This window comes from Vicugna pacos, chromosome 13 (genome assembly GCF_048564905.1).
Source record: "Vicugna pacos chromosome 13, VicPac4, whole genome shotgun sequence".
Taxonomy (NCBI): Eukaryota; Metazoa; Chordata; class Mammalia; order Artiodactyla; family Camelidae; genus Vicugna; species Vicugna pacos.
The window spans coordinates 21,550,060-21,577,963 of NC_132999.1; the positions used below are offsets into that span (position 1 = coordinate 21,550,060).

The window sequence follows — 27,904 nt, forward strand, 5'->3', positions numbered from 1 at the left end:
CTGTTCCAAATGTATCATTTTGATTTTCAAAGCTTCGTCCAGTGTGGAAGTCATCTCTCTCAGAAACAACATGGCTAAAAGTTAAATTACCCGTGTGGGCTTAAGTAGTTAAAGCTAAGCAACTAATGCCAATTTCTTATTCCCAAATGTGGCTGTCCGAAGGGTAAAACCTGGAGGAACTCTGGTACCCGTGACCCTTCGTCTTACTTGCAGGAAGCTCATATGCATATCCTGGCAGTCACCTGTCTTGCGGCAGCATGCATGTCCGAGAGGCAGAGCCATCTGATATAAGCTCGGCCATTTGAGCATTTAGAGAAATTTGCAAAACTGGGGTATGAACAACCTTTGAACATGCTGTTCTGTCTGACTAGAATATTCTTCCCCCTCTGCCTCCTTAATTTCGCCCGGCTTATTTTAGGCTTGATTCAGCCGGTTTACACTGATACCAGTTGTTTGCTGATGTACCTACTGGCTGTTTACAGCAAGCATCCACAGTACTTGCCGAATGTCTATGCCATGTTTCAAATGCCACTCCTGCTTTTTCCAATACTTTAAAACTCAAGTATGAGTGCCTCTCCCGGATTGAGTTATGCCTCTCTTCCGTGGTTTCACAGGGCCCTGTGCTTACTTCTCTCTCTTACTGAACTTAGCTCTCCTACACTTATCAACTCTTTTATAGCCATGAATCTATGGGTGTGCTTTTCCAATTCTCTGGCAGTTTCATGAGGACTGGGGCAGTGCCTTTCCCTACGTTTCTAAGTTTGAATCCTCAGGACCCAGCACTTGTGCAGCGTCTAGCCTTAGGAAGGCACTCGATAAATATCTGCTGAAATAATGATGAATTATCCCCTATGGCTGAATGGAGTGACGTCATGAATAAGGCTCTGCCTTTCATTACTTTGTGGCCTTACAAGCACTCTCTGTGATAAGCCCACTGGCTAGACATGAACTTGATTCATGCCTCCTCTTTCAAACATAGTCCCCATTTCTAAGGATACTGAAGTGGGAACCTCGATGTCCAAAACCACTGTTTTAGAGCTACCCTCTGGGGGCCACCAAATCATTAGAGACCTTCATAATTGTGCCTAATCACACTCAGAGCTGTGTTTTCTGGGGGAGGGGAGGAATGCAGCTCCACTCAACTGGCAACATGAGATGGAGTTTGCCTCCATTTATCTCACATTTTAGTCTTAATTTACTTTCATATGGAAGACTGGTTAAAAAAAAAATCTCCAGATGTTAACAGTGGTTGGATTATAAATAATTTTAAAATTCTTTTATTCTAATGGTTCCCAGCCTGCCAGCTGTGGAAAGGACCCAAGATGGCAAGGTACCTCTGTATTTCCATGGGCACATCCAGGTATGCTAAGTGTACACTATTCTTCACAAAGGATCATGATTTTTTTTTTTTTGAAAAGAAAGGGCCACTGTAGCTCGAAAATGTTATATTTCCATTTATTTTTCACATTTTAATAGCATGCACTCATTACTTTCATAATGAGAAAAAGTAAAATGAGCCTAGTTTAATACTCTTTCCTCCAGAAAGACAAACTCAAAGCTGTCATGTAAATTCACAAATTACCAGGAATATGCTGGGCATGGCTATGATCATGAGATCCTTCCAATAAACCATTCAGATGAGTCAGCAAACATTTATTGAGTGCCTGCTAGCGACCAGGCACTGGTGGGACTGGGAAGACTAACTCTGGGCAGCTTTTCTCAAAGCGTGGTCCTCAGCTCATCTGCAGCATTTCCCTGGAGAACGTGCTGCAGACCACCTACTCGGAATCTCTGAGAATGGGGCCAAAGGAATCAGCATTTAAAAATATGCTCTTTAGATTATTCTTATGGACATCCTAGTTTGAGAAGCACTGTTTTAATGAGCAACCTTAACTGCAATGACTGGTTTTAATCAAGAATGCCAGCAAGTATGACAAGAAGATTTAACCTCAGAACACGATTTTAGCTTAGGAAACTGAGGAAACCTGGTTTCTTGCATAATAAAGCAGTGTGCACCTGGGCTGTAACTCTGCGGCTTCTTCCAGGCACTGGTCAAAGTGGCCAGACGCAGTGCGTGCGGGCCCTGCGGCAGCAGTCTGTTAACAAAGCCTTGTGAGAAGCAGGGAAACCCTGGTGCTTTCCTGGAGATTCTCTGGGAATTAGAAAAGGTAATGTGCACTTTCCCACTCCTCTCCTGTAGAGAGCACACTCTACGACCTGGAAAAGGTCTCACTGAGCTTTGCCCACACACCTGAGAGGCACCCTGCGTCTAGAATACTCACTCCGTGTCTTCTGAATGGTGCTCAGCAGTGGGCGAACCAAGGTGGTAGCCCGTGGACATGTTCTCAAGCTGAGTGGCTATGGCGCTTATGTTGGTGTCTGCTACAACCTGGGGGAGAAGTCAGAACAAGACAGTCTGTTACAAGTCGGGGAGCGTCAGAGAAACCATACTATAACCAGCGGTCAGTCTCAGTCTCATCTTATTTAACCGACCTGCAGCATTTGACACAATGGATTATTCTTTCTCTTAAATTATTTCCTTCATTTGATTTTCATGACACTATGCTTTACTAGCTTTCTTTCTCCCTTCTGGCCGTTCCTTCAGATCTCCCAAACTTCTGTTGGAGTGCCCCAGGCTCACTCCTTGAGCTTCTTACCTTTTCATCTCAACACCCCCTTAGTTGTCTCCTTATGAATTTAAGTATCAGCTGTGTAATGCTAATTCCTGACTCTCCAGCACCACCTCTTTCTTAACTCCAGACCTATATATCCAATCACCAATTTGACAGCCCTCATGAGACGTCCAGCAGGTATCTCAAACCTAACATGTTCAGCACTGAGCCACTCCCCTGCCTCCACCTTTGCTCCCTAGCCTTCCTCATCTCAGGTAATGCAACTTCATTCTTTAGGTTTCAGCAAACACCTTGGTGCTATCCTTCGCTATTCTTTCACAACCCAAATTCAATCCTCATAACATTCTGTTGGTCTTTCTACAAAACCATCTCTTGCGTGGAGTTTTACAATAGCCTCCTCACTGGTCTCCCTACTTCAGACCCTCCCCACTTGGTCTACAGCAGCTAGAATGGTCCTGTTGCAATACACTCTTCTGCTTAAAATTGTCCAAAAGAAATCTGGGCTCCTCTGGATCACACGCTAAAGTTCTTACGATGACCTATGAGACCATCTGTAGATGATCTGCCCAGTTAGGTCTCTGCCCTCATCTCCTAACATTCTCCTCTGTTTTCACTCTGTTCCTGCCACGCTGGCCTCCTGGCTGTTCCTCTAACACGCCAGAGACATCTCCACCTTGGTGCCTTGCAACATTCTGCCTGGAACGCTGGGCGTTCACAATCTGCAGGGTGAGTGCCTTCACTTCCCTCAGCTCTTTACTGTAAAGTCACCTTTCGTAGCTACTCTATCTAAAATTTCCACACCAACACCTCAGCCTAACATTTCATATTGTTCAAAAAGAAACAACAGGGCCCTGGCACAAAAACAGACACACAGATCAGTGGTAGAGAACAGAAAGCCCCAAAGTGAACCCATGTACTTGTGATCAATTTATCTACGACAATGGAGGCAAAATATGCAATGGAGAAGAGACAGCATCTTCAATAAGCAGTGTTGGGTACATGGAAAAGAATGAAATTAGAACATTCTTCATACCATATACAAAAACTCAAAATGGGCAAAAGACCTAAATGTAAGACTAGAAATCACAAAACTCCTAGGAAAAAAAACATAAGCAGTACACTCTTTGACATCAATCTTAGCAATTTTTTTTTAGATCTGTCTCCTCGGGCAAGGAAAACAAAAGCAAAAATAAACAAATGGAAAATAAAGTTAAAAGTTTTTGCACAGCGAGGGAAACCATCAACAAAACAAAACAAAAAACCTACTGAATGGGAAAAGATATTTGCAAGTGATACATCTGATAAGGGGGTTAATACCCAAAATATATAAAAACTCATATGACTCAATATCAAAAAAAAAAAAACCACCTGAATAAAAAATGGGCAGGAGACCTGAATAGATATTTTTCCAAAGAAGACATACAGATGGCCACAGGCACAAGAAAAGATGCTCAAAATCACTAATTACCAGAGAAAAGCAAATCAAAACCATGAGATATCACCTTACACCTGTCAGAATGGCTACTGTTAAAAAGATCACAAATAATAAATTGGCAAGGATGTGGAGAAAAGGGAACCTCAGTACACTGTTGGTGGGAATGTAAATTGGTGCAAAATGGAGAACAGTATGGAACATTAAGTGTCCATCATGAGATGAATGGGTAAAGAAGATATGGTGTATATACACAACAGAATATTTATATATAAAAGAAATTTTGCCATTTGCAACAATATAGATGGATCTGGAGGCTATTGTGCTTAGTGAAGTAAGTCAGACAGAGAAAAACAAATACTGTATGCTTTCACTTATATATGGAATCTAAAAATTAAAACAAATAAATACAGCAAAACAGAAACACACTCACAGATACAGAGAACAAACTAGTGGTTACCAGTGGGGAGAGGGGTGGAGGAAGGGGCAAGATAAGGAAGGGGTTAAGATACAAACTACGAGGTATAAAATAAATAAGATACAAAGATGTAATGCACGGCACAGGGAGTATGGCCAATGTTATACAGTAACTTCAAATGAAGTGTACTCTATAAATTATAAACACTGAAGCACTATGTTGTACACCTGAAAGCAATTTAATATTGTAAATCAACTTCACTTCAATTAAACAATTAATTAAAAAGAAAGAAAGAAAAGAAACAGGCCCCAAAAGGAGTCATATATGCTGAGCTCCACCAGGACTCAATACCTAACCTAACTGCTGTTCAGCCCCTCCTAGGAGTGGAATTTTAAACCAATCAGTCTGGAAGGTCTCCATCAGCACTAGTGAGGTGATCTGCTTGATGAGACTCCCTGCCTTCCCCTAAGGGACCGTGACCTTGCCTGAAATAACCCACTCTTTCAACTTCCTCCCCGCCCTCCTCCTCCCTATAAAAGCCTTCCACCTAGACCGGCTCCTTGGAGCACCATTCTACTTGCCCTGCATCACTGAATAAAGCCAAAAAGCTCTTCAAACTTATTCAGTTGGATTTTGTTTAACAATATTTCCCTTGCCTGTTTTATGTTTCCTTCTTACTACCATTAATATCTAGTTAATTGTATATATTTTACCTTATATATCTTATCCTTCATATTAGAATGTGAGGGTATGAAGTTTGCCTGTTTTATTCACTACTGCATTCCCCTTGTGTAGAACGTGTCTGGCATATAGTGGGTGTTCAATTAATATTTAGTGGATGAAAGAAAGAATATCTCTGACTCCCTACGATTTGCTTTTCAGATGGTCCCAAACAAAAGTATAGAATAACGACGTTTAAACATTCACTTATATTTCTATTCTGCAAAAAACATTCCAAAGCATTAAGAAATATGGCTGCAGCTCTAGTACATAGAATGAAGTTCAGTTTTTGCCGTTTAAATGACACTGTGCTTGAGTCTCAGCTTCCTCATCTCTTAAATGGGAATCATAAAAAGGCTTGTTGGCTTATCCTGGAGTTGTCTTCCACCTCAACAAATTATCAGAGCTTCTTTCTCAAGAATTCCTGGGCTACCCCTGCTTCTGACGATTGGTTCTAGGTTATAACAGTGCACAAGTACCAGGGGGAGGGTATAGCTCAAGTGGTAGAGTGCATGCTTAGCAAGCATGAAGTCCTGGGTTCAATCCCCAGTACCTCCTCTAAAAATAAGCAATAAAACCTAGTTACCTCCACCTTGCTAAATACATAAATAAGTAAATAACAATAAATTAGTTAAAAAAAAACCCCAAAACTATGAACAAATACCAAGTGAAGGGTCTTAGCGTGACGACGGTGCAAAAGAGTGTGATTTGATTGCAGTTTCAGAATAAGCCAACAGAGGATGAGGCTGCCTAAATAGGTAACTTAGTTGCATCTGTTTTTAGAGTACTTAGAACAAGGAAAGCCATAGGCCAGCCTGAGTCCCAGCCCTGGCTGGATCAGAACACATTTTGGATGAAGCATCCTATTTGGGGAGAAAACACTGCTATGCATAAGTTACGGATTCTTCTGGAAGTACTATCTTGTAAAGAATGAATGAATTGGGGAAATATTTAGGATAAGATACAAAGAGGAAAATGACATTCTCCCCTCCACTTACCACTAGTTTTTTTTTTTTCTTTCTCTCTCCTCCCCAACAAGCGTAGTGGAGTCTTCTTTGAATGTGACCTATGTAATCCTATCTACTCTTAGCCCACATCATCTTCAAAAGCCCGCTCCATTCCAGCTGCCATCCCTATTGCCCAGCCCAGACTTCATGACCCACTCTCTGGCTTTCCTCCTGCAGCTGGGGCCCACTCCTCACTTGCACACTCACATCATAGCATATTTATTCCCACAGCTTTCGATTCCAACAACATGCTGATGACTCCCAGCTTAGTCTGTTATATCCAACTGCCAATTCAATAGCTGGATTTTAGTATCTCAAAACCTTTATTAAAATTAACACAACCAAATCCAAACTCTTGATCCAACAACCAAATCCCTTCAATTCATTTTCCATTTAGTTTTCTTCTTCTCAGTAGATGGCACGTTCAGCTGCCTAATTAGAAACCTACTAGGCATATTATTGAAAGTACTTCATTGCTGGCTTGTGACCATCCAACTGGAAAGGAAGCTAAGATGCTGACAACATTGGTGCGTATTCTGAATATCAACTTAATATCCCCTCTCTCACCTGCCACGTGTAATCTACCACCAAAACCTCTGGATTCTATCTCCCAAATACTTCTCAGATCTGTTTACTTTCCATCTCTATGGTGACCCTCCTAATTCAATCCATCATCAACTGCCTTTTAACTGGCTCAGGGAGTATGTTTAACCCCCCTCACTTTCTAATCTCTCTTCTATACAACAGCCAGTTATCTTTTTAAACATAAAATGGATAGGGTCCCTCCCCTGCTTAAAACCTTTCAGTGGTCTCTCTTTGCACCTGGAATAAAACTAAGACTCCCTAATTATATACACAAATCTCCTTCCCTAGCCTACCCCTTTAATCCCATCTATATCCTCCACTCCACCCCACATTCCGCAGTTCTCTCTGCTTGGAATTACCCCTCTGCTGCCAAGCTGGTAGGCCTGGCATCAGCTTAAAAGTCACTTCCATTACACAAGCCTTCTTTGACTACTTGCGTTTAATTTCTCCTGTTTTCCTCTCCGTAGCACTGAGTATTTCTCACAAGTTATCACGATACATATTTGTGTGACTGTTAACTGTCTTTCCCACCCAGCCACAGGATTCATGAGGATAAGGACAGCTCTCAATGAGAAGGTGCCCAGCACACAATTGCTTAATGAGTATCTGTAGAAGGAATAAGTGAATGAACCCAAAACCTTCCTAAGGAAAAGGGTGTATGGGGTTCAAGTTTCTGAATTTCCACAGAACAGAGTGAGACTGATAGAAGTTACAAGGAGACTGGTTTTGAGTCTTTTAAGAAAAAAAATAAAAATCTAATTATTAAGGCAGTTACAGAATGGAATGGCTCAGTTTGTTAGGACGTGAGCACCCCCACTCAAAGAGAGACTCAAAACCTGTCGATTCAGGATATAGTGATATGTACTCTCTCAGCTGACGGTGAACCAGACCATTCGTCATGGAGCTGAGGAAGAAAGTCAAGGATACCTTCAAAAGCTGATATTTGATGGCAACCTGCTCATTTCCTTCCTGGCTCACTTATTCAACATATAACAGCACCATGGTACTGAATATAAACTGGGCACTTTATCTCTGCTAAGCACACTTCTGTGTCCCTACAGAGGTAGCTACGATTATTACTCGCATATTGCAGACAGAGGAACCTGGAGGAGAGAGGCTAAGTAACTTTCCAAAGTCAGCTACGGAGCGAAGGATTCATATCCATGTCATTTTCACTCTAGAATCCTGTGCTCTTAATGGTACATGGTGTTGGCAATCACCTGGTGAGAGGGTACCGACCTGGTCTTGGACCCCTACACCAGGTACCATGCGTCACACCACCTATAATGAAGTACAGTCTAGATGTGGAGCCAGGAAGAAAGAGAGGCGGAAGGTCAAACAAGCAGATGTAGGTAGAGCAGGAGATCTTCATGGCGTGCGCTCGGCAAAAGACGGGGTTGGGGGGAAGCACCCCTCCCCCACCCCCCAGGTCTACAGGGAGAGGGCTCGGGGTGTGGGAGGTAGACACCCTATGGATGTTCTAGGAGGAAAGCTTTTTAACTTTTAGAAAGAGAATAAACCTTCAGGAGTCCGTGAAATCATCCATATAAACTGTGAAGCCAAAGTCACGGTTCTAATTGGGTAAATTTTAAGTATTTCTCTAGCTAGAAAATCTAAAAACATTCTACAGCACCATCTTACAGAAAAACTCACATCCCTGTAAAACCTGAAGGTCTCTTGCTCATCCCCAACTCTGGAATAAAATGGGCCTCCCAGCAACTGACAATATTAAGTCCTAGGGACGCACCTATGATCCCTGGAGCTGACCAGGCTCCTGCCTATTTCGTAGGAGTGGATCACAAGGGACTGGGTGGAAATGTGAAGGATTTTCTCTGATAGGTTGGTCTTTTGCAGGAAAACAAGGAGACAAACCCATCAGCCCCAGGATGACTTTACAGCCTCAAGGCATTTGCACCAACCATCCTGTCTCAGAGTTGATTGGTCTTTCCAGGGACTGACTGGTGAAAGGAGATAATCTGATCTCTGAAGGGTGTGTGTGCTCAGCTGGGTACAAGTTCGAGGAGAGAAGTCATGGTCTGTGAGTCTTGGCTCAGCCCTGAATGAAGTGCTCTTCGCCCAGCAACACCAGGGACTACCGCATGGAGGTAAGGCTGGGACAGGTTTATTTCTGTGTTTGAGGAAGAGGGAAGTCAGACAAGCTAATGGGAAGTTGGTTCATTTTTTTTTTTTTAAAGTAGATCTTGAACTCCTGGGTACAAACTTCTGTGGCAAGTTCTGAGGACAGGGATGGGAGCGGAGGATACCAGGGGAAACGCATGTGTTCCCTGCCCTCCAACAAGCAGGAGTGCCACTGCCATCCTGCAGTGTGGGAGGCAGATGTGAACACATGCCATTCTAAGTGGAGAGAGGAGAGGGAATCAGCAGGGCTTCCTGGGTAAGGAAGAGAGGTTTTGAGGTCCTTAAATGATGGGTACTAACGTCTGTGCAACTTGAAAGTGTCATTTATCAAGAGCTGTGGGGTCTGGAGTCCTTGGACCCATCTAGGGCCAGCTCCAACTGGATCCTAGCCTATGGCCTGGCTTTTTACATTACTCAGAGTGGTTCTTTGAGGTGGGTACCTAGAAATGGAACTGCTGGGTGATGGGTACGCACACGGCAAATTAACTGCTCTTCCTAAGCTGCTACGTGGCTGTACCGGTTTAGACTCTCACCAGACACTTAACGGAAGTACTTTGTTTTCTCACATCTCCCCAATCTTGTTATGATCAAACATTTAATAAGTGCCTACCTGAGCAGAGGGGAGCCGCTGACCCAAAGGAAGAGAAAGAGGAAATCTCTCTACCTGAGGAGAGAGAGGACAATGACCCAAAGAAAGAGGAACAAGAAATTTCTCTACTTGAGGAAAGGAAGGACATTGACCCAAAGGAAGAGGAAGAAGAAATCTCTCCACCTGAGGAGAGGGAGGACAATGGCTTAAAGGAAGAGGAAGAGGAAATCTCTCTGCCTGAGGAAAGGGAAGACACTGCTTTGGAGGAGGAAGAGGATGAGACTTTTGAAATGAAGGATGGAGAAGCCTTATCCTTCAAGCCTAAGGAACAGACAGAGACCTTTGAAGCAGTGGAAGAACCAATAAGCATGTTTCCCCCTCCAAATGTGGTTCCTCCTCCCAATGCAATTTCCCCTCACTCAGTGTTTCCCGCTCCAACAGAACTCACCCCTCACTCCGTGTTTCCCCCTCCAACAGAACTCACCCCTCACTCTGTGTTTCCCCCTCCAACAGAACTCACCCCTCACTCTGTGTTTCCCCCTCCAAGAGAGTTTCTCCTTCAATATTTATTTCCTTAAATTTTGTCTCCTCCTCAAACTTTTACTGTAGGAAGGTATCTGTTCTGATATGCTCTCTCTTGCTTTGGCTCCTTGTAGCATTTAATAATTTACACTAAAAGCAAGACTAAATTCAATCAGAACTGTATGTTCTATACTAGGACCATGTATGTTGGTTTTCTAACTGAGTAATAAAGCATAGGTCTTTATTGCACAGACCCCAGGATGAGTACCTTTACTTAAGGACAGTTTGGGGGATCATGTTTCGAAGAATTGAAAAATCAAAAAATGTTCCAGATAAGTAGGACATTACAATGTATGAAAGCTTGAACAATTTGCTTAGAACTTTCCTGCCCTGCTGATCCTATAAAGGAATCAGATTAACCTTTAGATTTGTTAGGACCCCAATCTTGTAGTACAAACCACAAACTCAGCACTTGTGCCTGGTCTGCATCCGAGATCCGTAGTGCTGATACCCTTCAAACAGACAGGGAGGTTGTCGAGTTATAATGATCCCTGAGATAGTTAGCATCTTAAGATGAGGGTAAGTTAAAACAAACAATCAAAAAAAAAAAAAAAGCTTGCTTTGTGGGGAGGGAAATAGCTCAGTGGTAGTTAGCAAGCATGAAGTCCTGGACTTAATCCCCTGCACCACCATTAAAAAAAAAAAAAAAAGCGTGCCATATTTCATGCCTGGCATTTGGTGTAATTTAATGAAGTAGAAAGCACATCTGCTTAATGTTTTTATTTAGAACCTTGTGACACTGATTCTAGTGACATCAGAATATATTGATTTTAATGTGTCTGCTTTAATAAGATAACGGTCTGAAGTGTCAAATGTTTTAAGTTTGGAGTAAAATAAGAATAGGGAAAGTGACCTAGCCATGTCACCATCACCTCAGCTGTCACCTGGAAAACCACTGCACTTCGGGGTTTTAAAAGGAATTTTATCATCCCCTGACTTCAAGACTAAGTTATTATAATGAAAGTAATAAAATTTCATTTATTTAGTGCTTAACATTTGCAATACACCTTTTTTATTAAATGTTAAGCCACATCTAAGCCTCACAGCAATCTTGGAAGAAAGGAGCTACGACTCCTATTTAGAGGAAACTGAAGAGTTAGTGGATTCAAAATGGACACCTTTCTGATCCTAAAGCCTACATGTCCTACAGGACTTAAGCTAGGTCTTTGCTTCAAATTCCAAACCATTAGTTCTTTTTTACTGAAGCTTATCACCCCCTTCCTGGCATCACTTGGCTTTCTACCCATCATGAACCCCAGATCAGCTGGTCGTCCCCCCCAGCTATGTAATAGAAACACCAGGGAAGCTGGGAAATATCCCAATGTTCAAGCTGCATCCCAGACCACTTAAATCCGTGGGGTGAGATGCAGGAACTGGCACTAGAGTCGGCGATTTTTACTGGGCAAGCGAGGTTAAGAACTATCCACCCGTATCTTGAACTGCTTGCCGTGCACACTCTACCGCACACTTTTCAATTCCCAATCCACCTTTCCCCTCTGCTGCGGTTTTCCTGGGCCAAACTGATAACTGCTGATTTGTTCTCTGTAAGTTCATGTCCTTGAATGTGATCAGCATGGATCAGCAACCCACTCAGAGCGACCAGCACCTACTAGGCATGCTCTGGGCCAGGCCCTAGGCTAGAGGAGCAGACACTGTCCCAGCTTTGGATAAATTCATAGTCTAGAGGGAAACTCACCCCCTATTCTTGGTTGGAGAGCTTGTAAACAAAGAGTTTTACAAGATTTATAAAGAGGGGTGGGGTGAGGTGGGAACTCAAGGCATAGAGAGCAGCATGTGCAAACCTTTGCTCATCCCTAAAGGACGCACTAGTCCAGTGGGCTGCAGGTTGGCCTGTGAACCGGCAGCATCAGCAACACCTGGGAGCTTGATATTAATGGAGATTCTTGGATCCTCCCGAGCCCTACAGAATCAGAAGCTCTGCGGGTGGGACCCAGTAGCTGTGTTTGTTTAACAAGCCCTCCAGGTGATTCTACAGCATGCTGAGGTTTGAGAAGCACTTCTCTCAGATGTCAAAATCTTTATTCATTCTTAGAAAATAATCATTCCAGAAGGGAAGCCGTCAGACTCAAACTCCCCTGAAAAACTTCTTTTTTCAGAGGTAACATCCTCTCCATCTTTTCTTCTATCTCCTTTGCTCCCCACTACCCGCTTGTTCTCCAGTGACTTGCCACCAACTTTGAAAGAAAGAAATCAATTCCTTTAAAGATGGTCGGTGATTTTTCAGCCTGCTGTAGTGACTTTCCCACAGTTTTATTTACTTCTGCCTCATTGGTTAAGTGTGCTATTCTTAAAATTCTTTTCTCCTTCAGTGTCTAGGACCTGTATTCTTGACTCGTGGTTCTTTTCTGTTTTATTTTTCTAGGATATTTCTTTTGTGTGCACATAATAAAAATTAAATAGTACAGTACATGATAAAAAATTCAACACTCTCACTCCCTAGAGACACAGTGAACTCTTCTTCAGTACTAGAGGCATAAGCTAAATAATATGCTTTATAAGCCTATTTTGAAATTTATCATCTTGATGACATCTACAGACGCCGTATTCCAACAGATGAGAATTGAGCTTGCCAAAATCTTACACTCAACTTTTATATTTTTAGGTTCTACTTGTTTTCTGTTTCTTTAGATGTATTTAGAGCTTTGTAGTTGTTATAACAACTTCTGACCATCTCTTTTCTTTTTATTTCAACTTTAAGATTTAACTCTCTTGTATTTTCCTTTCCACAAACACATCCTAAACCCCCATGCTACTAGTATTTTATGCATCGTGATGTTTCATTCTATTGGTTTTATTATGACTTACAACGTTTATATAAATGCTATTCACACTAAGCCAACTACTATACTATGCTTACATTTCTTTTTTTTTGGTATAATTTTATTTTTCCAAATGTTACTAGTGATCTCATTTTAATTTTTATATGCTTATTAATAATTCAGCCCCACAACTTTCCAACTGATCTCAAACTTCCAATTCAGTTAAACATACAAGACAATCTATCTGTCCCTCTTCTCTCCTCTTTCATTCAGAGTCATCTCTCTTTTCTGGCTGCTCCAATTTAGACAAGCTCTCTCTGCCTGCTACACAGCTGTTCTGGGACTTCCACGTTCCTCAGCATCATGTCCACTGGCTTCTCTCTTTCTTACTTTCCTCTTGCTGGAGTACATTCTAACATAACTTTCTCAGAAATACATTGCTGAAAAAAAGTAAGATGTCATTTGTCTTGTTCTTTTGTAAGTAGTTTATACTTTTCTCTTTGAGACTTTTAGAATTTAGTATACAGGTATTATTCTTTTATTTATCTTGGTCACTGATTAATGGACCTCAGGCTGAATTTGTTTCATTTCTTTGTTATCTTTGTTTTTCTCTTTTCAACTCTTGGTTGTTGGGTATTAGATATCTTGAATTAATCTTGTGTCTTATTTCTTCTCTTCCATTTTTAATTTAAGGTTCACAAGGGAAGTCATTGTTTTCTCTATATTATCTTGATGAGCACGACACATCTCTCTCTCTCCTAACCAGTGGTTGGGCCCTCTTATATCATTTGTGTGTGTGTGTTCTGGAGCATGTCCTAAAAGGACTCTGTAGATAACCCTTAATTAATCTCCCAGACTTCAGAATCTCTGCTCCTGCTCTCCATACTTGCTGCTGACCCCAAGCCTTGATTCTCTGTCTTTCTCTCCACTGTTTTCATTCATTTATTCAGCCAATATCTATGAAATATTATGTTCCAGGGAGTGGGGATGTCAACCCCCTACAAGCCTCAGCTGGCTTTATTTGCTTCCTATTTCCAGCACTGAAGTCTCCCTGAGCACTGGCAGCACATTTCCTCTGCCTGCTGGACATCTCCACCTGGACGCCTCAAAATACAACGTTCTCTTCTCCCAACAAGCTCCTCCTATATTCTCTAGTTTACTTAATGCTCCCTTGATCCACTTCCTGCTATACTCTAAAGTGTTTAGACCCTACAATTTCCTTTAGTGATAAAATCTCTGACAAGCTCTTTTCATCTTGTGTGTTCTCAAAGATGTGCAAACACACACAATTTCTGGCAGAGGGTCTGGGTTACCTTTTTTTTATCCAAAAAAGGTTTTAAGGTAATTCATAGACAAAAGAGCTAAACCAGGCAAACTACAGAAGCAAATATAGTTGAGAACATCTTAATGACCCCTCATAGCAAATCAATCTCCACTGAACAATCTATACTTGAGAGTAAGAAACCATCAGACTTTAAAGGCAGAAATATCTACTTCCTTACCACACCTAGTGAGAGCAGTTTAAACTTTGGAGAGAAGCTTCCAGAAGTGCTGGTTGTCTCCCCTCCTCTTTTTCCCTTCTCCACCCTGCAGTCTGCTGACCCAGACCTTAACCTGTCCTGTGCAGTCAGCAGCTGTTGTCTGCTTTGCATGTACGCTGACAATAAGTCTCTTCCACATCATCAGACACACCTCTCTGACCTTCCCAACTACTCTGCCAATGGGCTGGCTCACCTGCTAACAAAAATAAGTACCTACTGACAAGTCAGCTGTGTGATAGCTGTATTGCTGGTACCACTCCACACACACTGTTTTAATTAAAATAAATACACTATGTAACCAAAAGGTGTCTGATTCAGGATGTAAGAATTTCCTGGGTTTTGTGTCTAAAGACTTTGGCAGCACAAATGCTCATTACCCATAGTTGTGTAGTTCACAACTGTCAAAGTCCCAAAGGATTCTGCTAAGCTTTTAACAGCACCTGTTAGACAGTAACACCACCAACTAACGTGATTAATACAAGAGAACATTTTGAAGCCAAAAGTCATTTTCTTCTTAAAATGCAGGAATAGGAAAAATAAGGAATTCCTTCAAAAGTACGTTAATAGTGGCAATTTGGCTGAATGAAGTGTTAATTCACATGGGAGAGCAGGAGCTCATTTCCATTAAGGGCACTTTATAATAGCTAACGTTAGACTTTAACACTGTGTCTTCTCATTTCCTTGCGAAGACTGTGGAGCTGAACAAATTACACTGGTAGATAAAAATATCAATATCAGATTCTGCAAAGGGAAACCCCCCTTTTTTTCCTCGACACAGTTATCATTTGAAATAATTTCCTCATAAAATTCTGTTTATCTAATGGGTCCCAGCCGCTCTGCGATTGAAGAGTTGCACTAGAACGGCCTCTAGGGGTCAGCATAACTCGGAGGAAGAGCAAGGGCTGCAAACAAGGAAAAGCAAGGATTTGCAGGCTCTGAGGATGACTGAGGTGGGGACAGAGGGCGGAATGAGAGGTAACCACCTAAGTAAGTTTCCACTGAAGGTGAGGACAAGGTGCAGAGGGGAGCTGATTCTACAGACAGTCCACCTAGTGTTTTGGTTTGCGTTTACCAGAAGCTCGGGGACCTAGATCATTGAATGATGTGTTGCCTGTCACAAAACTCCCTTGAAACTACTGACAGTATCTTATGATTCCCTTCAGACATGCTGAAAGCCACTGACTTTTTTTTAATGTCTGTTTTGGCACTTTGGACTTAGACCTTTGAGATGCGCGAGTTTAGCAACACAAACTGGTCCTCCCCAAAGCAATGTTTTTTCAATTTGAGCTTTTTAAAGGCGAGAATGACTGGACTGGAGGGGCTGGCTGCCCTCTCTAAGGTACTAATGGTAGGTTTTACTCTTTTCACCTATAAGCCATTTAATACTACTTCTGCAGAAGTATGGTGATTACAATCACACATTTTGGGGGGAATTCATTAACAAAACTCACTGCCAGGATGCTGCCTCTCACTCACTGCACAATATCAATCTCAGAGACGTTGGAAGTGCTGAAACATAAGGAGGGGTGATTAACAGCACACCTCGCTTTTACTTCCCGGTATGTTTCCCTGTGCCTCTGCACAATGCTCTTGGGGACCACAGCTGATAAATGATTGTCTGCCTGAGTTGATGACTACTAAGCAGTGAGAATTTAGCAGTATTGGCAATCATGCATGCTACAGGAGAAAGAGCATTGTTACTTTTCCTTCCTTTAAAAGGGGTGGAAGAAACAGCACTGGAGCAGTTCAGACACAGTTTTGGGGCTTAAGAAAAGAAATCATTTCCTACTCCTTGCAAATTTTGATTTACAAAGAATGCCAGAAGCTAAAAGCCTTGTTGATTTATCATGTGAAGCAAAGAGTAATTTTTCTCCCCTTGTTATGCTTTCATATAATCATGCTCACTGCCTGTATGGGTGGCATTAAAGAATTTCTGAATAAAAATAATAATTTCTTGCTTTCAACCTTCATAATTCACATCAGCAAGCACCCTGCTGGGCGGTGATGCCTCCTGCCAGTGATGCTCAATCTTTTCTGCACGCCACTTATCTGCCTCTCGCAGCTGTGCGTTCCATTGATCACAGTACCTGCAGGATAATGCGCCCGTAGGCGTTCTTCAGCAGATTAACCACGTCCGCGTGAGACAGCCCATCCAAAGGTTGCCCATTAATGCTGACAATCCGATCTCCAACCTGGAGGTACAAAAGTGGTAGAAAAATCACTATCATTAAGAAAAATTAAATTTGAGAAGAATGCTTAAAATTCTTTGTGAGTCATATTTCCCATTTGTGGCTATTGTGAAGATTCTGTGTTTCTACTGTGTGTGCATGTTCCAGAAGCATGAGGAATTTTTATGGCTTTCCCCAAATACAGACCAATCAGAGAAACAAGAAGGGGGTCAGATCTGAGTATTAAAAGGCCCGGCAGGCCACTTTTATACCTTGGTAATGGTGGTGTTGCATACATGTATTTGCCAGTAATAGCGGGGTGTACAAATTAACTGTTCAATAAAGCTCTAATGAGGAAGCCAAATATTTTCTGCTTTATTTTTCTTACCTAAGTTAAGATTAAGGGGTGATGGGGAAAAAAGATCATAAGAATGTTGATTCTTTTGGTGGAAGGAAGATTCTAAGGTCAAATCTCTCCTCAGGTAAAAATAATATGGGACGCTTTGCAAATGAGCAATAATTTCTTATTTCATTGAGAAGCTTTGATACAAACAATATTTTATATGTCCAGGGACATAATGAATTTCAGGCATAAACCCTCTCCAGTGCATTTTGCCCTCAGCGTGGGTCTCTGAAGACTGCTGGAATTCCAGTTTTAAATAGTGCCCCTGGCTGCCACATCCCCTCCCGCCCCACCCACCCCACCCCACCCTACCCTGTGGGCTTTCACCACCCTCTTTGTTTACTTTAAGCTTCTGTGTACGTGCAGCCACACCGCTGGCCTGAATCATGGCAATAAATATTGGGATATCTCCTAAGGGACTCCCTTTTCCTCCAGCAATACTGATTCCAAGGGCATCACTGAGCTCCTAAAAAAGAAGGGAAACAATGATTATCTGTTAATAAAGAGTCACAACATGATTGCCTCCAGGTTGCTGTTGAACAAAATCCCTCCATGATGCTGGAGACCAAGGAACACAGGAGTTAACTGCAGCGCCTTTGCAGTCAGAAAGACCTTTGTTTCAGCTCTTAATTTGCTGGAGGGTCTTGAAGAAGTGCCTTAACCTCTTAGAGCTTTCATCTCTAAGCATAAAGTGGTTAGAAAACCACCCAGCTCACAGTGCTGAGGATGGCACACAGCAAGGGCTCAGTAAAAGGCAACAGTGGGAGTGAAAAATAAAACCCAGCCCTATGCTACTGCTCAGTTTAGTGGCCAATTTCAATGCAGACTTGGCAAGTATGTCCTCATATGGTGTTTATGATTCCATTGCCGAGCATATCATGCTCTTCTGGGTGTGAACAAACACACTTGGCTCTGAAAGAGCTGCAGGACTGCGTCAGGACAAAGGGTCTTTGAGGACGCCCACTGCGGTGACTAGACAGAGAAGCTAATATGCGACTGACTGTGTTCCCTGAGATTATTAGGTGAGACAGTTCGGTTCACTCTGAGCCTGGTAAACAGATACTGGCCTCAGTCCAGGTTTCCCCCATATTTATATCACAGGGTTAATATTTTAAAAATTGCTAAAAGAACAAATGACAGGTTCCACTTTTAGCAAGGTGGCATGCACACCCTATAGCATCTCTCTCCCGCTGATTAAAATGAAGACCTCTTGTCAAAACCCTAAGAACAACTACCCGAGGGCTTCTGAAAAGTAAAGAAACGCAAACAAATTGCAGTGGAGCCAGAACCTGGAGAAACGACAGCAGGCGGTGTACTTCCCAGTTGTTCTCCTGGCAGCTCTGTCCTCAAGGCAAGAGACCCAGTCAAGGAGCCATAAAGGTGGTGCAAACTGCTAAAACTTGGATGTTCACACCCATCTTTTGGGCCAGAGGAACCAGGAAAAGCAGCCCTGGTGGCTGGAGAATAAAGGAAGAAACCTAGAGAGAGCCAGAGAAGGGCATCCTCCCCCTCTGTGAGTGAACCCCCAGGATGCGCAGGCGCAATTCTAAGCTGCGCACGTGCAGGACAGACCCACGCTCGGGAACTGAGCTGAGATTTCAACCAGCACTCACAAAAGGTGACAGAACTTGCAGTCTGGGCCTAACTGGGTGGACTGCCTCCTAAAATGTAAACACCAACACTCTCCAGACTCTACACAGCATAACATTCACCAGGGCCAGGAACAACTTCCAAGTTACTCAACATGTGAAGAACCAGCAAAATGTGACCAACTTTCTTCTTAAGTTCTTTCAAATATGCACAACAGCTGAAAGCCAAATTGATACCATTGTCTAGCGGGGTTTTCAATTTTTGTAGATGTAAACACATGACAACCACGACACCACTGTTAGTGGAGCGGCTGTGGTACAGGGACCCACAGGCTTGCAAAGCTTCTGCAGTTTCACCTGATCGTTTAAAAATGTACACAGCTTAGTGTGCTTCAATTTTATGTCAGGAAAGTTGGAAAAAGGGAAAAGAACAAAGTGATAACAAAAACCATGTAAGAAGCATCTTTAATACCCTGTTTTCCAAAGTGTCTGTGTCCAGCCTCTATTCTCTGAATGCATCAATAATAAAGCAATGCATGCAAAAACGGCAAGATACATTTCATTATGAGGTTCCTGCTCGGATTGCGTGTGTGAGAACAAGGTGGGTAGGAGCAGGCCTTTTTATAAAAGCCTGTAAAAACAAGCAGCTGAAATGACTAAGGAAACAAAATGATATGTTATAAATCCTTGAATGAGGAGATATTTATGGAATTATTTGGCTTTGTTCAAATACATTGTGATGCTTCCTTAATTTATCCATAATTACGCACATGTTGGCACATTTAAGTTCCCCGTCAGAGGAGTATTTGAGTTGCCACTCTGGTGGAAAGATACTAGGAACAAATATGGCAGATTTAGTCAAAGCTGTAGCCAATAATAATGGATGCCACTTCCTGGACATTCATGATATACTAGGTACTATGCTAAGTACACTGTATGCATTGCCTCATTTAATCCACACAACAGATCTGCCTTGTGAAGTGTTATCACCCCCAATCTTCAGATGAGCAAACTGAGGTTAAGTAACTTGCCAAAGGTCAGAGAGCTAATACATGGTAGAGTGTCTTCAAACACAACTATAATTGAGTCCAGAGAGCTAAGCTAAACTGGGTATCACTTTACTGCAGTTGAACTATGATTGCAACAAGGTCATAATTTTTTTCACTACTTCTGGAATCCCAAATTTAATGGTAAGAACGAGCAAAATAAAAATGCTTTTTGATATTCTGGATTATCACATAGGAGTTTGAAAAACAGGATTTGACAACTTTATGAACTGAAATGGGTCTTACACAGTCTTCTCAGGAGGGCAACTTAGCACTTTATATAAAGGCCTTTAAACAAGAAGCATGGATTTTGACTCAACAATTTTATTTCTAACAATTAATCCTAAGGAAATCACCCATGATATGGACGGAAAGAAAATGTGAAGACATTTTTCTATAAAAGACAGCAAAAGTTGAGAAAAATGCTAATTGTTTAAAAAGAGGATGCTGGTTAAGAAAAATTACAACACATTCACATGGTGGAATATTATGCAACTAATAAAAATCATGCCATATGCTGTCAAAAAAAAACTTATTGGCACGGCTAAAAGTTCATGCTTTCAAGTGAAAATGGCAAGCTACAAGAGCATGTCTAATATAATACCATTTTTTTGTTTTATAAAAGCAGCACAATGCACAAAATGTAATGAACCAACGTACCGAAAAATTCACAGAGATCATGTATGTGCTTTGCTGTATTTTCCTACATCTGTTTATGTTACATAGTCCATATACCGACTTCAGTAACTTGAAAGAGCACACTAACAATCCAGCATTCTGTGTTAAGGGAAAGATGTATATATTATGCAAATCCAACACAAATCAGATAAAAAGCAAAACGACTGGCTTACCCTGACTATCTCAACAGTCCTTGGTCCCACATCTGTGCCTATAAAATAAAAAGGCAATAAATTAACTTTTTAAAAAGTTAGAGTTAATGTATTTAGGATATAATATTATCCCATGAAAACAGTATCATCATCTAGGTCTTTCAAGAGAGAATACTGAAGCAAGAAGGCACTGTCCCCTCCCTCAGAATTCAAACTGGTGACCATCGATCAGGGGATGTGGCCTCTATCTTAAAGGAGTCCTCTCTGTCTGAGATAGATGTGTCTGTAATCATTTGGTTTGACAAAAGCTGACGGACAGTAGCAGCAGCTGCCTGGAATATGGTGATTAAATGCCTTGGAAGGTGAGCCATCTGTGTTTCACTGCACATCTTTCTGCCTTAATCAAAGATAACCTAACCCAAGGAAAGACTTAAAAAGACCCCCTACCCTGTCCCGTCCCCAATGGTATATGGACTTCTGACCTTTCTCAAGTGATCTGTAATTTAAAATTTTCCTCTTTGGAGATGGTTTTAGTTTATGAAGTACTTTAGATGTCTGCTTTCCTGTTTTTCATGTGATTTGTTAAAGGCACATTCCTAAAGTGAATCTCTATGGTTTCACTTCCTTTAGAACAGGATATTCATAATGCATGGGGTTTATGTAGCCATGTTCAAAGACTTAAAAGTATCGTAATTGAAGGTGAAAATATCTTTTTTTAAACCAAATATTAATATTTTAAAAAACAAGATGGTTTTGCTGGGGGGTGCATCCAAGTAATACCTGAGTTTTTTTGGGAAGGATCCGAAGCTCTTTTGGTGCCGACCAGGTTCTGCAGGCTGGTGATGACAGGACCAAGGGAAGGAGGAAAGCTGCTGTGTGTGCTCTGCTGACTCCCCTGAAAAGGAGACCCGGCAGTCAGGTAGACATGTTCACACTTACTACCACTCTCCTACTTACTAAGTAACCAGGGACGTGTAATAGAAAGTTCTGCAGAGGCCAAAAAAGGAAACAAAAATCACATATGCTCACTCTCTTATCCTCCTAAACAATCCCAATTAACATTTGCTCTACTGATTTATCCATTATACGTGATTTCAATCATCAAGGTAGAAAATCTGCAGTAATTTCAGCTTTCTGCGCTGCACATGACATCAGAAACATTTTCCTAAGCTGTTACACAGTGTTTACACATGATCAGTATAATGACACTGTGTGTCATTTTGGGCTGCAGTCAACATTTATCTCATTTCCCAAATTACATAATCTTTTTTTGCTAAAATAAGTATAATAAAATCTAGAGTAACAGAAATATGATCAAATGGAACCCTCAATTGTAAGGAAAAGCAGCAAATACCAAGGGAATATGCTGTTTTGGGAATCCTAGAGTTGGTAATAATTCAGCTCAATCTGCTATAACTCTATTACCTTCCTCTTAAATAAATTTAATGTTTATTTCAATAAATTTAAATAATGCATAGTCATGTTTGGCTGGCAGCTGTTCAACAAAAATTGTGTGCATTTCCAATGCAGAAAACAATGACACCAATAATGAATAAAGAATTTTTTTCTAACAAATTATCAAGGTTATGCCTATTGCCTCAAAATTTTAAGGTACACCTAAGACCACAATCATCACCTGATAAATTATCATTTGATCCATTTCCTTAGTATGATGCAAGTTCTTCAATATTTTAACATTCCTTAAATATGAAAAATTTCAAATATACAGAAAAGTTGAATCATACGGTAGACATAACCACCTACATTCCACAATTAATATTCTACTATATTTTCTTTGTCACATATCTATTCATCAATTTGTCTTTTTAAAATTCATTTCAAAGTTACAAACATCAGTACACTTAACAATCAATATATATAGTTATATATAGTTTTATATTCTATTTATAGCTTTATATATGGTTTTATATATATATAGTTAAAGGAGTGTTTTTATATATTTTTGAAAGGATATGATTTAAATCAATGATGCTATAATAGATAACTACTCAGAACAGAGAAAGTATAGCATATTATAACTTTTGCCTAAACAAAATCTCAGAATAATGTGTTTTTTAAGGCCTTTAGAAATACGAACTTTGCCTGGCAGTGTCCCCTCAGTTTTCTGAGGCAATGATTTCTCACGTGGTTTTTCCATTACACACTTCCCTCTGCATAGGAGAGATGCTCTTTCCGGGTTGGTGGGAAAAGGTATTTTTAAAAGAAGAGGCTTGGTAGCCCCACAGCTAGAACCTCTCTCTTAGTGAACCCATTTTCTCTAGGCCAAGTCAAAGAGTTATGAGATGCGTCCAAAGAAGGCACCTCTCTCCCTATCATATAATTGCTCAAATAAAAACGTGTGCCCCTAGAGGGTCTTGACTGCTTTGAAAAGGCTTGGAGGGGAAAATGTCTGCGAGTGGGTCATGGGCTGGTCTTCGGCTCATGATGATGGAGGACACTTGGTTTTCACAGCTACCTACAAACGTTCTTCCCATTAGCAAATATCAGTACAGACTCTCAAACCGCCTAGGTCACAATTTTAAGGACAAAGTAAAGATAAAGTACGTATACTCTTTTTCTTAAAGCTGAATTAAATTATACCCTCTGAAATAAAATTTCTGTGCAGAGAGGTTAGATAAAACTATTTGATACTTTCTTCCCAGTTTCCTAAATATGACAGCTCACGTTTACATAACAGATAAATGGTGATGGTGGGCTTTTGGCATTTAATGACAGAGCCTCTAAATTTTTTAGGTCTGTATTTAACCTGAATGTGAACTTATTAACCACTAAGATGCACGTATACATTCCTCAAGGATAGAAATCCAGCTCAACCCACCACCTCACCTGTCAGTTCAGAATTTTCTTAAAACACTGGAATTCCTTGTACCCTTGTGCCTTTGCATACGCTATGCCCTCTCTCTTTTCACCCACTTTTCAACCTATCAAACTCCTTTTGGAGTGAGACCCAATGGGACCTCTTCTGTGTTGCCCTCCTACACTCTGAAGGAAGAAAACTTCCATCTGTAGTGTTGTTCACGCTGCATTCTAACCCTGATGTACACTGGAGCTTCAGCGAAAAGACTCAAGTGACTCTTCCATTAAGGAAGAAGCCGAGACGATCATTTTGCATCTCAAGTTCCCATTTTTGATACAAGTCTGGTCAGAATCCTCACCAGTCATTCACTTCTAGCATCTTACTGTAGCACTGTCTCTCAGTACATATATTTGCTGCCCATTACATAAGCCAGGAATGCAAAAAAAAAAAAAAAGTGCCCAACTTCCACAATGGTATTTTTTTCACTCATTTTCTGACACCAATGAGGCAAAGTGGGGAGCTAATAGCATTCCAGAAGCACCTGTGTGCTAGCCATGAAATCAGAATGTCTTCTAAACAAAGGTCTTGGAGAGGCTTTAGGTCTAAGAAAACTAGGGTGGAGACCAAAAGTCGTGCTTTTAACCTCAAAACAAAGGCCCATCTATAAGCCACAAAGGGGACTATGAGGTCACATGTAAGTTTCTATAGTTTCATTTTGTACCAAATAGGACTTAACATACAGTCTACCATCTTGATTTTGTTAGCCATTACAATGAAAAAAAAATACAGTGAAATATACTTTGTTTAAAAAAAAAAAGTAGCACTTACATCAGCCTTGCAAATAAACATGAGATGTTTGCTAACCCACAAAATATCACCCATCAAGGCCTTCCTCCCACAGGAGAAACCCCTACACTTTGCTCTCCCAGGAATATACCATTAATTGCCCTCAGCATATGTGAGTGGCTATTCACAAGTTAACTTTATAGCAATATTTAATTGAATGAATAGAACAATGTTGTGCTAATGAGGGTCAAATTGCCACCAGATGTTGCTTCTTTGTTTTTGTTTTTAAAATGAACACAGCTGTGCACATGCAATGGCTAGGCAATATAGAACTAATAGTGGGAAAGAAAAGTGGTTCTAAGAAACATCTGCAGGTAATAACGGAGAGAACAATCTAGGGATTAATGAATTTCCATCCCACCTTTCATTTTTATTTCAAACACATTAGGGTATACTGAAGTTGGTGTTGTGACTATGCTGCATGTTACACATTATTGCCCAACAGTCATCTATGAAGTGGGGGACTTTCTCCCAATGCGGACAGGTGAGGGAGTGAGTCAGTCTGACAGGAAGCCGTCAACAACCTGACTATTCTGTGATGTCTTCCTCGAGGAGGTCCAGGAACCAGCTCGGAGTCTTCCAACCTCTAGCTGCACAAGCCCCTGTGCACACTTGGGGAGGCAAGGAAAGAACATAGGTGAGAAACAGTAGCATTTATGACCTGAATTATCATGGCAGAGTCTTCACTCATGTCTGCAGGCCAGAACTGTAAATGGCTGATGAAGGCCACAGGCAGAAAGGAAATTCAGAAATCAAAAAATCACGCAAGGTAACAAAAACGCATCAACTCCATGGTGTTCATCTCATAATTTCATGACTTCTTTAAACACATTAAAGGGATTACGTTTCAATTCACCTCTTTTCTGTTTCTTTTCCCTTCTGATGACAGTATTCAGAAGCATTGAAATGATTAAGAAGTAGTGACAAGGAGAACAGAAGAATCAAACACAGAGGTAACACAGAAGTAACCTAAGTCTTCTCTTGAGTAATAGCTAAGAGTTGTCTATTTGAGGAAATCAGGATTTAAAAATAAACAAAATCCATTTATCTTTGCAAAATCTCCCACACCTACAGTATTTGGGAAACAGAATAAGACATACTTGGTTACAGTTGAAGGGACATTTATGAGGATTTTTATTAACCAGTTCCTAACAAGAGAGGGGTCCTTGTGGCAGAGACACTGGGAGGGGAATCTTGAACCTGAGCCTCTCTACAGCTTCAGCGAGAGACAGCTTGCAGGGCAGGAAAACCCCTCAGGCACAGTTTTGCTTGTCATTCTACTTTCCCAGTCTTCATTGTGAGATGGAGAAGCTGGTCTGCAACAATCTTTAATGTTCCTTCAAGCAATAAAAGCTGGATTGGATGAATTCATGATAATATAGCCTTAGAGGGAGGAGGATAAATTCTGTGACTCCAGGAGAACCTATCCCATCAAATGGTTTCACAGGATGATTATGGTTACTTGGAATTCTCACAGCTATGAAAAACTAGCTTAGAAATTCCCAAACAAGGTTCCCTTCAATCCTGTTAGCCAGTATAACAGCTTTCTTTTAGAGCTATTCCTGATTGGTTAAAATAATCAGAGATTAGGTCTCTACTAAAAACTAGAAATCAGCATAAAATTCAACACATTTTACAAACAAGCCAGATTAGAACCATTCCCACTGGACTTGAGTTATACCCGTCATGCAGAAAGCACCTAGAGACTCACCTTGAGGACAGTGGCCACTGTCTCCTGGGAGGCATTTCTCATGTCCTCCCCGTTCACAGACAAGATCTGATCTCCCTGAATCAATCTCCCATCAAGGTCTGCAGCTCCACCTTTCACGATGTCAGAAATAAACACTCCACTTCCAGTTCTGTGAATACCATAAAGCAGTGTAATCACATATAACCTAATATTTCTGTATTAAATCTGAGATTACTGATATTCTATATAGATTCACTAAATCCTAAAACTTGGAAGACAGACCCACAAAACCACCTAATCCAATAATATCCACTATCTTCCCAAATAATAAACCTCAGAGTGCTCACACTTTAAATAGTTTATGTGTATTTATACTGCCCATTATAATATTCACTTTCATTGGCCCAAGGGCATAATTCCTGCAAGAGGACAATTTTAGTGAAATGAAATGGAAATTCACTTTAAAAAGCAAGAGTTAAGTACTGTTAAGCCGTGCAGGTTATTTCCTTAGAGATCAGCTCAATTATTAGCATCTGATCTATTTCTAGTCTCTGTCACTTTTCCTTTCCCTGTCTTTATTACTATAAGGTTTTAATTATTCTTATTTGATGAATAAATAAATGTCTAAAAATTCAAGAGGTTGAAAAGGGAACGGATCTTGAAAAGCTTCCCTCTCACTTCTAGTCTCCTGTCCCTAAATTGCCTTCTCAGAGGTAAACAACAGTACCTGTTTCTTAGTTATCTCCAAAAGATATTCTGTGTACACTCAAGCAAATGCATGTGCATATAGAACATTTGTTTGTAAATGAATATATACATTTTTTTTCTCCAGTTTTTTTCAACTTTGCTTTTTTCACTTAGTACACCTTGGCAACTGAACTTTATTAGCACTTGGGGCTTCCTCAATGCTTGTTTATGGCTGCATACTATTCTATAAATGTTCTTTAATTTCATTTATTAGTAAACTACTGATAAACATATAAGTTATTTCCATTCATTAGCTATTGCAAACAATGCGTAGTGAATGTGTACATAGTTAGGATACATTTCTAGTCACTGAATTGCTAGACAAAGAATTGTGAATTTTGAGAGCTTATACATCTGAGTTTTTACAATGAAACTTTTTGCATGAAGGAATGTACATGTTCCTTACAAATTCAATCTAAAATACTGGTGTTGTATAAAGATTATTTCATCAATCCACTACAAGACATTAAAGGAAAAATCACTACTCTAAATGGAATTTCTCCAGGCATATGTATATGTCACAAGAAAGCAAACTTCAACATGGGCTCGGTCAGTTGCTCTCCACCCAGATGTGCACTGTTTGCTCAGAAATATGAGTTCCAGGCTCTTTTGTTCTGTAATGCATTTCCAAAGTGATGGTTTTATGGTGCTGAAGTAAAAAATGAGATCATGATAGCACAGTACATGGCACAAAATCAGCTCAAAAATGGTAGCCAATATTTTAATAACAGGTTGGACTGCTGGAAAAAAGCACTGGGCTAGTCAGCAGAGGTCTATGAGAGCACAAGACACAATATGCATAAAACCAACTTCAATTCTTCCTAAAGAAGATGGTTGATACTATTTAAGGCGACACTGGGGAGTCACCTGAAAATCCTGCGGCCCTGTTGGAATATATACACACTAGATACGTAAAGCCAGTAAACCATGGAAGCTGGAATTGCAGTTTCAAGATCTCACTTACTTCTCTAATCTACTAATATTCTGGAATAATTACTGCAATTCCTATCACATGGTAAACAGCATAGATTTCAAAAGAGCAGCCTAGCCACCAGGATTTACCTACACCTTTGGTGCAAGCGATTATTTTGGGGACGTCTTTCTTAAGAGAAAACTAGGGTCATGAAGAATCTATGTTTGTCTCTCTAGTAGGTCAACTCAGCTAATTGCAGTAACTTCTCAACTTGTTTTAGTTAACAGAGTAGGAAATCAACATGGAACTCCACAGCAGAGCAATTTCCCCAGCCCAACACTGTACATACATCAATCTCTTTCTTGATACTAGCTTTTTCTTGGGTATGGTTGCTTTAATTAACCCTTGCAAGCCTCAGACATAAGTGA

General features: G+C 40.8%; 2 protein-coding genes across 5 annotated transcripts in view; one reads left to right on the forward strand and one right to left on the reverse strand.

Moving 5' to 3' along the window:
• The window catches only part of PATJ (PATJ crumbs cell polarity complex component), a 289,824-nt gene that overhangs the window by 7,195 nt on the left and 254,725 nt on the right, over positions 1-27,904 (reverse strand). For 3 of the 4 annotated variants that reach the window (XM_072974320.1, XM_072974319.1, XM_072974317.1), the window contains 7 exons: positions 25,838-25,985; positions 24,651-24,737; positions 21,243-21,357; positions 20,484-20,521; positions 17,341-17,463; positions 16,514-16,618; positions 2,283-2,389 (listed from right to left, as the gene is read on the reverse strand). In XM_072974320.1, the coding sequence (XP_072830421.1) occupies positions 2,283-2,389; positions 16,514-16,618; positions 17,341-17,463; positions 20,484-20,521; positions 21,243-21,357; positions 24,651-24,737; positions 25,838-25,985 (723 nt within the window). The remainder of the gene's footprint in view (positions 1-2,282; positions 2,390-16,513; positions 16,619-17,340; positions 17,464-20,483; positions 20,522-21,242; positions 21,358-24,650; positions 24,738-25,837; positions 25,986-27,904) is intronic. The other variant, XM_072974318.1, reaches the window with a different exon arrangement.
• Positions 8,895-10,101, forward strand: LOC140700838 (uncharacterized). The gene is made up of 2 exons (XM_072975731.1): positions 8,895-8,900; positions 9,460-10,101. Exons 1-2 carry the CDS (start codon positions 8,895-8,897, stop codon positions 10,099-10,101), a joined length of 648 nt encoding a protein of 215 aa, XP_072831832.1.